The 15,584-nt window shown below is 39.8% G+C and overlaps 2 protein-coding genes across 2 annotated transcripts; one reads left to right on the top strand and one right to left on the bottom strand.

Moving 5' to 3' along the window:
• Positions 1–1,145: 1,145 nt before the first annotated feature.
• On the top strand, positions 1,146–9,919 carry GEMIN2 (gem nuclear organelle associated protein 2). The gene is made up of 10 exons (XM_030949561.1): positions 1,146–1,316; positions 1,833–1,917; positions 3,097–3,186; positions 5,149–5,208; positions 5,367–5,477; positions 6,044–6,088; positions 6,790–6,858; positions 8,163–8,273; positions 8,483–8,541; positions 8,720–9,919. The coding sequence occupies exons 1-10, from the start codon at positions 1,195–1,197 to the stop codon at positions 8,757–8,759; spliced, it is 792 nt and encodes a 263-aa protein (XP_030805421.1). The 5' UTR covers positions 1,146–1,194; the 3' UTR covers positions 8,760–9,919.
• Positions 9,920–9,922: 3 nt separating this feature from the next.
• TRAPPC6B (trafficking protein particle complex 6B) lies at positions 9,923–15,357 on the bottom strand. The gene is made up of 6 exons (XM_030949562.1): positions 14,690–15,357; positions 14,542–14,609; positions 13,385–13,502; positions 11,862–11,945; positions 10,737–10,830; positions 9,923–10,100 (listed from the first exon to the last, which is right to left on the bottom strand). Exons 1-6 carry the CDS (start codon positions 14,768–14,770, stop codon positions 10,069–10,071), a joined length of 477 nt encoding a protein of 158 aa, XP_030805422.1. The 5' UTR covers positions 14,771–15,357; the 3' UTR covers positions 9,923–10,068.
• Positions 15,358–15,584: the final 227 nt, after the last annotated feature.

The raw sequence follows: 15,584 nt of genomic DNA on the forward strand, positions 1-15,584 counted from the left end.
TATATTTAAAGTGGATTTATATCTGTGGATTCTCTTTCTGTTCATAGTTCTCGACTTTACAACACATAGGAAAAATAAGTTCTGAATATTACTAAAGTATTAGAAAAGAACTTTATCTAGCTGGACTCACCAAAGTTTTTGTCTTGATCATCAGCCTTCCCAGAGTTGGCACTGTAGGCTTAAGAAGGCAGGTTTTGTTTCTAGTGGTGACTGCAATTGTTGCGTACTCAACTAGGACGTTAGATCCGGGTTTGAGAAAAAAAAAACCACCCTGGTACACGTAAGTGCTTTTGGAAACACCTTAAAACAAACAAAAGCCATTGGAGAGGAGGAGTTAAGGTAGGTGTTTATTTAGAACTACTGAAATACAGAGTTGCAGGGGATTAAAAAAAAAAAAGATTTTTTTTAACTTATGTCAGAAGTATCTAAAACTACTCTGAAATATTAGATCTAAATAGACTTTGCATGCAGAACTAATTGGAGATGTAATATACTGATGGACATTTTATGTAACAGGAATTTCGTCATACACAATGTAAACAATTACAGCATCATCCTTCTGCTTTTACCCGGGAAACAATGTCCCTTTGTGCAAATGCTACCTTGCTTTCTGGCATGTGGATGCTCCCACATTATAGTCTTCAGAAAAACCCACACAGCAACAACTCAGGCATTGACCCTTCCAGAATGGGAACTCTGTGTAAATTTATAATCATTAACTTCTATGTAACTGACTTTAACCACAGATCTCGAAGTATTTCAAGGGAGTGACAATTATGAATACTGGGTGTTCACAGGTAAAATAAGAGCGTACTAATGGGTGAGCTTTAAAGAACCTTTGGCAAAAACTACAGTGTATTAGAATAATGGCACGTAGGCTAATGAAGGAAGTAATTAAAGGTTTACTCCTATTCACCACAAAAATAGGCCTAGTTTGATGGGCAGTGAATTGGCAAACCCCTTCCTGCCACTGCTCTTTGCCCGTATTTCCTTTATTCCCCTCCGGTGGTTTCCAGGGCACCCAAGACGCCCAGAGCAGACCGTGACCGGTCAGCGCGCATGGCCGAGGCTCCCGAGCGGGGCCGGCCCGCCCCGAGGCCCCCGCAGCAGCCCCGCCGCCCCGGCCGGGCCCGCCCCGCCCCTCTCGCGAGAGCAGCGGCACCAGGCGGGCTCTGCCGCCGGGGCGGCGCGGCCATGGAGCCGGGCCTGGAGGAGCTGATGCCGCGGCTGCTGCCCGTGGGCGACTGTGACCTGGCCGAGGACTTCGACCCCACCGTGCCTCCCAGGACGCCCCAGGAGTATCTGAAGCGTGTCCAGTGAGTGGCGGCGCGGACGGGCTGGGGCCGGGGCCGGGGCCGGGCGTCACCTCTCCGCGGGAGCGGCGCGGCAGCCGGTGCTGCTCGGGCGCGCCAGAGCGGCCGTGGGGTGCTGCCCTTCGCCGGCTTAGTCGGTGTTTCATACACCTGGCAGGAGGGGCGGGTACCGATCTCTTCCCTCTCGTGAGCGGCGACACGACTCGAGGGAACGACATGAAGCCGTGTCAGGGGAGGTTTAGGTTGGATATCAGGAAAAGGTTCTTCACCCAGAGGTGGCTGAGCATCGGAACAGGCTCCCCAAGGCAGTGGTCACAGAACCAGGCATGCAGAATTCGAGAAACATTTGGACAGCGCCCTGGAGCACAGGCTGTGATTTCTGGGCTGTCTGTGCACGGAGTTCGACTCAATGATCTTGATTGGTCCCTCCGTGCTTTTATGAGTATTTCAAAGACATCCGGTGTGTATCGACCTGTTACAGGAAAGAAAAAATGCAGCCCACTTGATTCTGTTTTGTAGGATTGAAGCAGCTCGATGTCCTGACGTGGTCGTGGCACAAATAGATCCCAGAAAATTGAAAAAGAAGCCGACAGTAAACATTTCAGTAAGTTTGAGAGCTTTTAAATGTTTTGAGAGGAAAAAAAAAAGGGAGAAGATGCTACTATAATGATGTTTGTATTAATTTTGGGGGAGTCATTGGCATAACTAAATAGTACTGCTAGATGCTTTTAGAACTACAGAACTAAATGTGTTTGAAGAACCCCCTGCTCAGCTGCTGGGTAACAGCAGTCTTTCTAACTGATTAAATTGATAATCCCCATACTATTCAATACGCAACAGACTGTTTTACTGTCTGAGGAAATCAAATGTTGCATTAAATTTTACAATTATTTAATCATAAAACCTGCATACATTTTAGAAGAAAAATATATCCATATCTGTCTTTGGGTTTAAGTCTTATCTAGCTTAACCATAGTAAGTACAGCTAAGCTTTACTAAAGTTAGATGAAATTCTAGCACCACTTCTTTCCTTTTGGGAAGAATATTTTATTGGAACTTTTCCTTACTTTTCCAACAAATCTCTTGAAGCAGATTTTTCTGTCGTTGCCTTGCCTTACCAGCTTGTTTTTTAATCTATTTTCAAATAGTTTGCCTTTCTCCAATGACAATGATGTAATCTGAAATTTCACTATTAGATTTCTCAGAAAAAGTTTCTAATACTGATCTGACCTTGTAACTTCTGTAGCCATTCTCTTCATCTGTCTCATCTGTGTGTAGTGACATTCTTAAACACTTGTAGGAAGATTTTGTTTAATAACCCTTTCATGATAATCTTTAAAGAGGTTATATCTACCTAACTATCAAACTTAATTTTCTAGATGGTTTATGGTCTTCTGTCTTCCTCAGCTTACTACCTTGACAGGCAGAATGCCTAAGATTGATAGTATCTGTTGCAGATAAGGAAACAGTGTCCTGTTTTTTATAAGCAGGGAGATTAAAGCAGAACAATTGCTGAAAGGAAGGCCTTAAGTAATTCTTTGACAATGTATTTTGAACACTTAGTTTTCCTCCTTATGTACATATGAGAAGAGTCAAACAAAAAAAGTTTGTCTAAACCAAAATCTTAACTCAGCCTTGAATATGGTCATGAAATTACCTTTCTTAGATGAAGATTTCAAGGATATTATTTACCTGACAGTAAACATTTACTGATTCTCTTGTTCTTAAGGATTCTTCTTATAAAGCTCTCTTTACATTATAATTATTGCCAGTGTTTTCTCAGATTTCTGGATGTCAGCCTGCTCCTGAAGGATACTCTCCAACGCTCAAGTGGCAGCAGCAGCAAGTGGCCAATTTCTCAGCTGTTCGTCAGGTACAAGATAGTCTGTGAGGAGTCTTGCACTGTCTGCATAGAACATTCCTGTGCTTTACAGGGGATAACTTTATATGTAGTATAGAAGTGTTGTGATTTTGTAGCAGGATAGATGTTTATAGGCAAGGGTTTTAAGTTCTTGAAAGCTAATTGAGCATATACTGTGTGGCTTTTAAAACTCTTGAGAGTCACATTTAAGAAATTCTCCTTCAACAAAAATATGTCCATGTTTAGATTAAATGCTATGGTGTAGTTGAGGAAGGACAAAAACCCCTGTGATGTTATGCAGTTACATCAAAACACAGTGCTAGCAGAAATGTTCTGCAGAACTCAACGTGAACTAAGAGCCAAGTGGATTCTAACCTATCAGGAGATTCATAAAGTCCATTCATACAGTCCATTTAGGGACCTGTTGACAGAGGTGGCAACCCATTATGAGGAGACATAATGATTTGGTAAAATATATTTGTAAGGTTGTAAAGTTAGCACAGGCTTTAATCTTTCCTGATACATTTGCACCCTGCTTGAAGTAACACAAGAAGAATAGAAAATTAAGCGTCTCAAAGGGTAAAGGTTCTAAGTTCAGCTAAGCTTTACTGAAGTTTTAAACTGAAGAAAGGTTGATTTAGATTAGATATAAGGAAGTATTTTTTTGCAATGAGGGTGGTGAAACACCGGCACAGGTTGCCCAGAGAGGGGTGGATGCCCCATCCCTCAAAACACTAAAGGTCAGATTGGATGGGGTTCTGAGCCTGATCTAGTTGAAGATGTCCCTGCCAATGGAAGAGGGGTTGGACTAGATGGCCTGTGAAGGTCCCTTCCAACACAAATCTATGATTCTTCTATTCTCTATGCACAGTTCAAACAGGGTGAAATGGCAAGTATAATAAAAATGTAGGTAGAGGTCATTTGTGACTCCAGTGCTGCAGACAGCATGTTTACAGTGCATTGATGCTGCATTGTAGGAGTACCTCAAGTACTGAGGTGTGACCAGCTAGGAGCTGCTCTAGCACTGAACTCAGCAAGAGCTCATGTACCGTGTTTTTTTCAGGGAGGAAAATTTAGCGAAGGAGGAGATCTGTACTACTGCATCTACATTGTAAACAGTAACGGAGCTACCTCTGTTTCTGTGAGGGATCACATTGCATCCTGTATATTAGGCTTAGTCTAAGGTTTTAGCAGAACTAAGGAGACTGACATCTAAAGGCTAATCTAAAGAAATCTAAAGAAATACCTATTCACTGAATAGGTATTTCTTTTATGCTCAAATTGATTGTCTTATATGTGCCAGAATTAACAGTGTGAAATATGAGACTATCCTAAAAAGTATTTAAAACCAAAAAAGAGCATCAGAATTCACTTGTTCAACCACTGCATCAGCTGCTGTTACTTTGAGCATTTTTAGTGGTCTTTTATACAGCTGACAGCTACAGTAGAGTGAGAGACAAATTCCTTCTGCTACAGAACATTTACAGCTGTCTACAAGTAACTGTTAAGTAGGCCAGTTTGTCTACACAGGATTCCTGCCAGGTAGAAGAAATGCGCTAGGAAAGCACACTTGCCTTTTTTCATACAATTCTGTAGACCTCTGATACAGATATAGACCACTGTTAGGAAACAGCATATTGGCTTTATGTGTGCTTTTGGATTAAATCAAAGTGGGTTTTTTCTTAAGATTGTTCTAACAAGAAAAGTCTAGAAGACTGTTAAAGCTTACTACGTCAGCTTAACCTTATGTAATAGCCTTCAAAACACCTTCAGCTTTAACATTACTTCCAAAATCCCAGCATGAGATTCTTAATTACATTTCTGCTAACAGGCATGGGAATTATTTAGCCAGTTGCGCTGGCTATATATCTACTGATTTATAGAAAGTCATAAAATATACTTTTCATATATTTGTGGCTAGGATAAAATGCCTGCAGAGTTAAACTGAGATTTGACTTTGTTTTAATTACTCAGAGCCTGAACAAGCACAGGAATCACTGGCGGTCACAACATTTGGACAGCAATGTTACTATGGTGAGTAAAATTCATAACAGTGCTCTGTGGTTTGTTTTCCCAGTTATTGAATCCACAGTTAATCTTGCTTTATAGTTCCATGCAACAATTTAAGTCTTTTCTCCAGTGTCTTCAAAACACAGTATTACACAGTTTTCATTTATTTTTATTTTCTTCAGCCAAAATCAGAGGATGAAGAAGGCTGGAAGAAGTTCTGCCTCGGGGAAAGAGTATACTCAGAAACAGATGCACTATCTGATAATGAAAATTTAGGAATTGATTACTTGAAGGTGAGTACAGGACTTCTAGTTATTTTTCAGCAGCTATTTTCTAAACTAACTACCATAAACAATTCTACTGTTTATTACCACTTCGTGCCAAATAGAAAGTAAGCTCTGGTGAGCCCAGAAAGTCCCAGTGTACATCTTTTTATGCAGAAACCAAGTGAAGCAGGAATTAAGTCTATGTTTTCAGTCAAAATTTGAAGACTTCCTTCATCTCTGATCAGCTAAAGTCATTACTAGAACGAAAGCTTTCTTCATAGTCTCCTTTAGTGTTTTGTTGCATAGTGATATGTGGTTACCCTCCTCATATGTGATACCCTACAAACATGTTCTTTACTACATCATTTTGTAAAACCAAAACTTTAACAAGTAACAGTAGAAGCAGGGTGCTCTGATACTTCACTGGACCTTCAACTTTCTTGAAGATACTTTTTAAATAAATTTCAAAGCTCAGAACAGACTTTCAAATCACTACAAGTGTCTGAACATCAAATTAAAATCTTAGTATGTTCTAAATTAGAAAAAAAGATGTTTGTGATAATGTTTGCATTTTCCAACTTGCTTTTTTTCAGGTGGGCTTTCCCCCTTTGCTCAGTATTGTAAGCAGGATGAATCAGGTTAGTCTACCTCTTAGAACCATATTGTGACATTGCCTAAATCATTATTTCTCATGTTCTGTTGCAGAAGGCTTACCTATTTTTCTTTGCCTAGAGTAGGCATTTATTATTCTAAATTCTATTAAATGTACATTCAGAAGGAAAATATGTATTTGTTATCTCACATTCAGCTACTAATAACTTTACAAGCAAAGATTTTTCATGACTAGTTCTGAAAGTATTTTGTTGTTGTGGTTTCTCTATAGCACATTTCATGTTTGAATTTTTGCTGAATACCCCAATAGGTGCTTTACAATGTTTTTAGATTTCTCATTTAGTGTTATAAGTGCAGTCCTTCCATTTGATTGTGAACTTTTATTCACATTGCAAGGCTAGAAGAATCACACTTATCTTTCCTTTACTACATTTCCCACTTGCCACTATTATACACAACCAACCAACCAGTCAGTGTGGTGCTTCTTTCCTAATCTGTAGCTACTTACCCATAACTTTTCATTAACACAGGCAATTAATTCATTTCATACAAAGTTCTTTCCAAAATGTGGTACTTTAACACTTACTTTACCCTTACATGTAACTTCAAACTGGAATAAATACTGTGGAGTAGAAATACTTTTTATATAATAAATCCTTCAGGTAGAAGAGCAGCAAAACAAAACATTGCAGATACTATATTGTCTCTTTTTGTTCCTCTTTTGAAGGCAACAGTAACCAGTGTCTTAGAATACCTGATAAGCTGGTTTGGAGAGAAAAAATTTACTCCAGAACTGGTAATTTTTAATTTATTCTAACTATTTGCACATGAATGCTTTAAACAAAGAATAAATTGTTTGCAGTTTTCTATTAAATTAATTTTCTAAAGAGTTTTCTAGATGGTTGTATCATATTGTTACTTTCAAAATTTTCTTGATTAGATACTAAAATGAGTATTCAAATTTGTTTTTGGCAGGCTAAAATTATAAAACTTAACAGATACAGACATAAAAAGTACTACCCAAACTCCCTCTGCATCCCTCTCTTTGTATTACTCCCTTTGTATCACTTACCCCATACCTTCAGCCACGAGTATCAAGGTTCAGGAGAGGAGAGAGATCCCAGCAGCTTTGGTTCTGTCAGGGTGCTGCACACTATTTACCAACACCTCCAGTTTAGTCTGGAGGCACTTAACAGTATGCTGGCAAAGACACATTTAATCTTTCCACACTGAGCACAGACCAGAAGGCCTAGCTGCATTCATGTGGTGACAAATCAAACCTACTAAGAACTCCAGATTGACAGGCTACATTGACATGGAGTTTGACCAGCAGTGTAAGGGCACCATATCTACAGAAGACTTTGATGGATGCTTCTCATTTCCTCAGTACCACAAAGAAAAAGAGTAATTACATGATGCTTAGCATAGTTTCACTGGGTTTTTTTTTTCTTAAAGACCTTTCATTTTCTGTCCTTTCCTTTAGAACTAAGACTGTTTTCTTTTTAACCAGTATATATGTTGCAAAGAATGTGAACAATGACTTTTAGGTTAGGTCCCAGAATGAAGGCCACTAGACACTGTGATTAAATTATGAAGTTAGACTGGTACCAGAAATTAGGTTTGTAAGAATGCAGTAGAATTTAGAGATGTAAAAGTCAAAGGACATATTTTCACAGTGGTGCAAATCTTAAAGCAGATCTAACCACTAATTCCATGAAGGTCATGCATTCAGTCTTCAGGAGTATTTTTTTCACAGATTGTGAAGTTAAACATTAATAGCCAAGCAATAGTTTAGATATTATTAAAATAATCCTTCTTTCAGACTATAATAGCATCAGCTGTAATAATTTATATCTTAGCCAGCATTTAAAAAAATGCCAGGAAACCCAGGAGTATGGCTCACAAGAATCTTACCTAGAGACACAGAACCCTCTACCATGTAGTGTCTAATGTGGTTTTGAAAATTTAATTATTGCGTATAGCACTTGAATGCAGTTTTGTTTTGAAACCTACACTTCAGTCCTGCTCTATATAACATGAATTGCTTGAATCTTCAAGGAAATGCTCAGAATTCAAACTCTGTTATTTGAATATTCACAGGGTAGATGGCTTTATGCACTGTTGGCATGCCTTGAAAAACCTTTGCTACCTGAAGCTCACTCCCTTATTCGACAGCTGGCAAGACGTTGTTCAGAAGTCAGGGCACTGGAGGTAAGATTTAATATAACTGTGCAGAGGACTTGGTGAATTTAGCAGGTAAGGAGGATCATTTTTCAAAAGTCTTAATAATTAATTTTTCATGTCTTAAGTTTGCTTGAGAATGAAGGGAAGACTACAAATACACATAACATGGCTTGTAACAGCTTCTCTATTTGACACAGGTAACAAAGGAATTGCTGTCATATTTCTCTCTTTTCCAGGAGAGCAACAATGAAGAACAAATATCAGCTCTGAATTTGATAATATGCTTAGTTAGCAGGTAATGCAACTTACATACCTCAACCAGTAATGTATGTCCAGCATAAATGTGTGATTATTTGTACTAACCTAAATCCTGATAACACTAAAAGATGAGCTAGAAAGCAATGGGTCAGACAACTTGAAGTAAGGAATACGTTGCATTGTAGGTTTCTTACCACATTCCACTTCATTCCTAGGTACTTTGATCAACGTGACCTGGCTGACGAGCCTTCCTAGGCTGTTTTGAGAACATCCAGTATTTTGCATTGCCACAGCATTACCAGAGTTAACAGCAAGACATGGCACTGTTCAGACCTGAAGTATTACACAATCCCTTCAGAACACCCTCACACTAATGCATTTGGGACAGCTGTGAATAACTTCAGCTGAGGTTTAGCTGAGATTGTCAGTCTCCAATACCATCATCACCATCATTGTAAAGTGGTAACTGAAGTGTCCAGCATCATCTCTCAAGCTCCTGTCTTTGTAAACTACATTCTTAGTTAGAAATTTCTACAATCTGAGTAATCTATGGACACTGCTATTAGGTGAAGTCTGAGGTTACATTACAAATTATTATTCTTTTTCTAACAGACTTATTGAGGACTTTTTTAATAAAACTAAAGGATTTTAAAGACTGTTCTTAAACATTGTGGGTTTTCTTACTCCATATTATTTAACAGCAGCCTTCCTATAGAAATCTAGATTTAGGGCTGCATGTCTTGATTTTCAAGTTTTGGTGCCTGAGCTCTAGCACTGCTTAGTAGTTCAACTACAGCCAGCATGTTACTGAAACAATTGTTTCACTAAAATGTAAACATTACTACTTTTCGAGTAGTACATTACAGAAGTAAACCATAGCTAGCAATAAAAACAATTAATATTAATATTGAGTTTATGCATAACAAGTTGGAATAAATTTCCTTCTTTGGCCAGTATAGATGACCTTAGGTATCAATCATTCTGACACAAGGAACAGTTGCTAATTTTAGGGACAGGAGAAATTCTTGAACTACATAAAAACAAGTTTTCTTCTACTGCCCCAAACTACAATCCAACAAAGGTCTCCACCTGTTATCTTTAATGATGTCTGAGCTGTTAGCTCACCTGTTAGCGGGCTCCATCAAAGAAATACAAAAGCAATAGGTGCCTCCCAGTTCAGAGTGAATGGGGAAAGGTACCACAGCACTTGGGCATTCAAGTTGGGCAACACAACATGCATTTGTTCCTTATTCAAATTTAGTCTTGGTGAGGATTTTTCTCTCTTCTCAAACTCTGTCTCTGGTCTTCCAGGCTCTTTTGGTAATTGAAATGTTTTGCTGAATATGTGGAGTACATGGTTTTACCATGTATAAATTATTACTTTAGTGTAGAATAAATTTCATACCAAGACACAAGCATAGTGTTATTTCTATGAGCATTTATTATATATTTTGGAATTGTGCTGCACACTGCTATAATTTATATGTTATATACAAGACTGAGCCAAGATACTGAATCCACATACAAAGGCTTTTTAAAGTAGATACCCAGATATGAATGTGCTCTACATCTTCTGTATCATCACCTGAAATTTACCTGCAGGAAAAGCGGAGTCAGATCACATTATTACCATTAGAATTATTTCTCCAAGTAATTATGTTCTTGTAAAATTTTTTTCAAAGAAATAGTAAGGAACATTTCAATCTTACAGTTTACAGTAAGCAGTTGAGCCATTATTTAAATTTAGCATTTAAATTTTAATTCCACACTGAACAGCTTTTCCATTTTGTCTCTAAGTTGACCATGTCCCACATCACAGAAGTTTTGTCAGCTAAACCTAAAATCTGTGCTAAGTCTGTGGAAACTTTTAATTAAGCAGCTCAGTAAGTAAAGACCATTGTAACTACGTAACATCCTTAATGACTGCTATAGAGAAAGAGCTTCACTTGTGCAAATAACCTTCTGGACACACGTCCTTACACATTTGATGCTTCTAAAGGTAAATACAACTTTTTAGTTTTGCTTTCCACTCAACATCATGGAGGCTTATCCTCTTGTCAGTATTTTTTAAATACTAAAGGATATAGTAACAAGCGATATCCTGAAGTTCACAATAACTCCTATGGCCCAGCAGCTTCAAATCCCACCTTGAAAAATGCTTGTAACAGCAACACAGTCAGTCAGGAAAGTTACCAAGTGAGCTAATAATTGAATACTCCAAGTACTACTTACATGCAGGCATTGATGAAACTTCAGCTGTTACAATACTCTTTATTCCCAGATTTGATAGGCCTCCTCTGATTAGTCCACAGGTGAATGCTAAATACTGAAAAAAAGTTGCACTTCAAGTGAGTGTCAACAGTGAAGCTGGTTGATAAAGATTGAAAACAAGTATTCAAGAACACAACTTAATACGTGGACAACAGAAAACCACGGAGGTTTTGAGATACTTTGTCAGGTCTCCAATAGATGAAATCGCCAATATTTGGTAGAGCTCACTACACAGATTGTTCTCATTAGAGGCAGTATTTTGAGTCACCTTCTCTTTCCATTCAACCTGTAGGAATTTAATAGCCTTAAAACAATTATTCCCAAGACTTTGCTGAAATTAGCAACTGGTATTGAAGTCAACAAAGGAGAAACAGTCCAAGACAGCATTCTTGTGCAGGCCATACCTTAGAATACAAACACCTGCAGATATTTAAAATGTGTGTTGCAAAATAGAAGAGACATTTCACCAAACACAAAAAAAGAAAAATCCCAAGGACACAGCCAGTTGGGGAAGACTAAGACCAAGAATTAAGAAACCATAAAATAGAACTGAATGCCCCATTTTTTAATCCACCTGAACCAAAGTGGTCTATGACAGGTTCTGCAGAGGGACTGATTTTACCTGAACTATTACCATAACTCAGCATCTGCACTCAAAACTATTTTTAATTGGTGGAAGATCTTTTTGAGCTGTCACATCATCTCAGAAGCTTGTTTTACGTAACAAATAGCATCTTCCAAATGTCTTTTTGAGAATTTTAAAGAAAGTTTCTGAAAACACATGCTTCCTGAAGAGAGAGAATCTGTGTGACAGTGGCAGGTAGTGGCAGACAAGCACTTGCACCATGAAGTAACTCAAATGTAACAGCAGCAAGTTTCACAATAACCATGACCATTTTTTGAACTATAAATCAAATCAAATCCACTGTTCTAAAACAGGGTGCCTTTCTAAGAAGCACACAGGTTCTGAAGGCAAATCTTTAGGTGCCGTTTGTATCTATTTAATTACAAAACGTAAAGTTATTAATAGATGAAGGTTATTAAAATGAAATTGGTAGACCCTCCCCTACATAGAATAAAAGGTACCTTTGGTGCATGTTCTAAATACTGCTTTCCTGCAGACATTTGTGTCAAGAGACGGAACTTATTGTCTTGAAGGACATAAATACCCTGTTAAAAAGAAAAAATTGAGGAATTTAGCTAAATGTGCAGTAATATAAAACCCACATTTTCTGTGAATGGATTTGATTTGTAGATAAAATACATATGATCTCAGGCTGAAAAAGAAAATTGTAGATTAAAACAGAGGTGATTTAAGTTTAAATTGTATTACTTACTTACTTACAAGGTATATCAAAAGAAAGTATAACTTAATTGTGAGTATACAAAAAAAAAACCTAGATAATAATATGATCAGTTAACCCTAAAAAAATGTTTATGTACATTTCTTCTTGGATGAGTCCTTCCAGTGATCAAAAAAAATAGTTCCATACTAGAAAGTCTTTGGTAATGTATCAAATGCATACTGATTTTTACATTCAAATATCCATCTTCATTGGGTTTTGCACATCTCTATTCTTATTCTCAAATTCAGTGGGAATTATTTTTCTTAATAGCAGTACAGGCAACAACACCCAGCAGACAATCAAAGTAAAAGTCTAGTGTTTTCTACAATACAATTTAGTGCAACAATATGCATCTTAATAAAGTCAGTATAAACACAGTATAGCTTTAGTTACTCCTGCCATGTTAATTTCCTTACTACTGACTGTGCTACTTTGGAATTTCATAAGACTTGAACTTAAATTAAGGCTGCATATACAATTAAGATCCTTAAGCTCAATAGTGCAGCTTTTTTGATTTTAAACTCCAGATTTCTAAAGTTATAATTATCTCTTATTACTTGATAAGTCACTGAAAAATAAAACCTATTTTATTTGGCACAATCCTGGTACAAATTCTCTTCTTCCCAGTTTGACACAACAGGAAAATGGCCATAAGAAAACCAAGTGATTCAATTAGGAAAAAGATTTTTCACTCCAGTAAAATGGCTCCTGAAGTTATTTTGATCTGGCTTTAAGAACTGTGGCTGTTGATACAGGAAAGCACATGGATACAGCACAATGTCACCAACATGCAAATCTGAGAAGTTTCTCCACTGTTTCTTATACAAGTATTTTCAATAGATTACAACTGTCTCAACTGCTGAAAACTTTTAACATTCTTCAAACTAAAAAAAATCACTTTTTCACTATTTTTTCACTAACATTTATTAAGAGACAGATTAAAAAATTCTTGTTTAAATGTTAATCAACTGTAATCATTACTGTCCTTTCTGTCATGCTGCAACAGTGCATATGAAATTCAAAGCATTTAGTCTTTTCAAACAGGGTGGCAATAAAGACATCATAGACAATTATTAAATTGTATTCTAAAACTACATGATAATAAGAATATTGAAAAACAAGCTTTTTAAACAAAACAAATATGGAACATTTTGGGTTTCTTATCTGGTGATTAATTTTAGACCAAGAAAAATAAAAAATGCACTAGCAACTCAAAACTCTCACCACCTTTCTAAGTTAAATCTTAATCTACAGCATTAGTACCTGGTGATTAGTCCTTAGGTTATCTATTTGTTTTTTGAATACCGTTGTCCAAAAATCTTTGCAAATGAACTTCATAATATCTAATTCATCCTTGAACCTGGCAGTGTCTTTTGTAAACCTAAGAGAAAAGTGAGAAATGTATCAATAATGATGGTACACATAACCTGACCAATTAAGCATAGAAATAATTTTTAATGGTACTATACAACAACATTTTTGAGGTTATTATAGAAATTAGTTTTCCAACCATCGTACAGTATCATTCTCACCTCACTGTCCATTCATCAAGTATTTTAATTTAAGAGCAACACAGTGTTATCTCAGTATCTGCAATATGACAGCAGAATAAATTGTTTTAATTCCATTATTATCAAACATAGTTGACATACAGAAAGGTGGAAAGTGCTCCATCAGTTTTATCTTCAAAAAAGTATCTAAATAGAAGATAAACAAAATGGTCACACCTATACTACTTCTTGAAAGATGTCCTTCAATTAGGCAAAGGAGCTCTAACATAGGAACAAGTATATACAACTCGTTCACATTTCTCAGAAGGGACTTCTTTCTCTTGCTTATTTCGGGATCCTCACTGAGGGTCTTTATCTGGCACTAAAGGACCACTTTATTCAACAAAAGCATGATTCAGAAACCCAGGAGTCTGCACACGACCTCGGAACGAGGGCGCTGGAGTTGCATCGCCGGTCCCCAAAGGGCCCGAGCTGCACGGTCACGGAGTCGCAAGGGCTGAGGGCACTTTACAAAAATGAAATAGAGTAAGGACCAATCATAAAATTATGCTCAACAAGTAAATCAGAAAGAGAATGAAGTCACAAAACGTACCAGAAGCAGGAAACAGTCTACACAAAAGTAGAATTAAAGATGACTGTAAGTATTAAAAGTAACCGTGTACCCTGACTCGGTTTTCATGACGGGAAGCACTAGGAAAACAACACACGGCAAAACCGCCCCGTGATACACAAACACAGGCCCCCACAAGAACGAGATATGAAAAGAGGAGATGCCAGAACGACTGACGGTAGTAGGAACGCACTCTCCGTCCAGCCAAACCACCGCACCTTGCCCGGGCAGGTGTGCTCTACCGGCGAGGTGAAAGCCCCGAGAACGAGCAGCGGCTGCCAGGGCCCGCCGGGACTCACCTCTCGATGAGCCCCTGCCCGACGCGGAAACCCATGCTCTCCAGCTTGGTGGTGCAGCGCCCGTTCTCCTGCAAGACACAAGGACGCGGCCGCAGCGTCAGCCCCAGCCGCTGCCGGCCGGCCCCAGGGCGGCCCCGGCCCCACTCACCCCTTCGCCCTGCTCGGCGGCGCGGTACAGCCCCGCTACCATCTCGCTGTGCAGCAGCAGGAACAGCGCCTCGTCCGCCATCGCCGGGGCCACCGCCCCTTCCGGGCGGGCCCGGACAGCCGCGGGAGATCCCGGCCGAGGCGGCGGCTCAAGAGTATCGGCCGGGCCGGTTCTCCCCGCCGGGGAAGCTCTGGGAAAGGGGCTGGGCTCTCGGGCTAAGGCTCTGAAGAGTCCGCGGACTCAGGCGCCGGCGGCAGCGCAGGCTCCGGAGCGAAGGCCAGAGCCGGGGATCAAACGCGCCCCGCCCACCCTACTGCTGGAGCCAGGCGGGGCGCGCGTGTGTCACCGCCTTCGAGAGAGCGCCCGTGCCTTCCCCTGCCTGCCGCGGGGAGCTACAGAGCGACGTTGGCTGCAGCCGGGGAAGAGCGTGGTTTAACGCCTCGCCGCCGCCCCGGGCGCCATGCCTGGCGCGCACGCGGAGCTGCCCTGCCACGGCGCTCTGGGCGGGATGTGAGGGCACGAGCGAACCCGTCAGGCCGCCACCGCAGCCAGCGCCAAGTAACGGCCCCGTCTATTGGCTAGCCGGGCACAGGCGCCTCTGGTAGCTGAGCGCTGATTGGCTCTCGCCCGAGTCCCCAGCGTGCCCGTTCCTCGGCCCCATTGAGGAAAGCAGGATGTGTCCCAGGCGGGTGGGAACAAGCGGCCTCGAAGTGGTTTTCTGATTGGGCTACAAGGAAATGACGCTTGAGTGCTTATTAGCTCTGTGTTATGTCACTCCGGCAGCTCCCTTCATTGATTCGTCGAGCTGTCAGGCAGAGCTTTCCGCTAGTTGGGCGGCCGGGATGCCAGTCTGCCCCCGGGCTCTGTGATTGGTGACCGCTTTTGGCGAGCCACC

This window comes from Camarhynchus parvulus, chromosome 5 (assembly GCF_901933205.1).
Source record: "Camarhynchus parvulus chromosome 5, STF_HiC, whole genome shotgun sequence".
Classification (NCBI taxonomy): domain Eukaryota; kingdom Metazoa; phylum Chordata; class Aves; order Passeriformes; family Thraupidae; genus Camarhynchus; species Camarhynchus parvulus.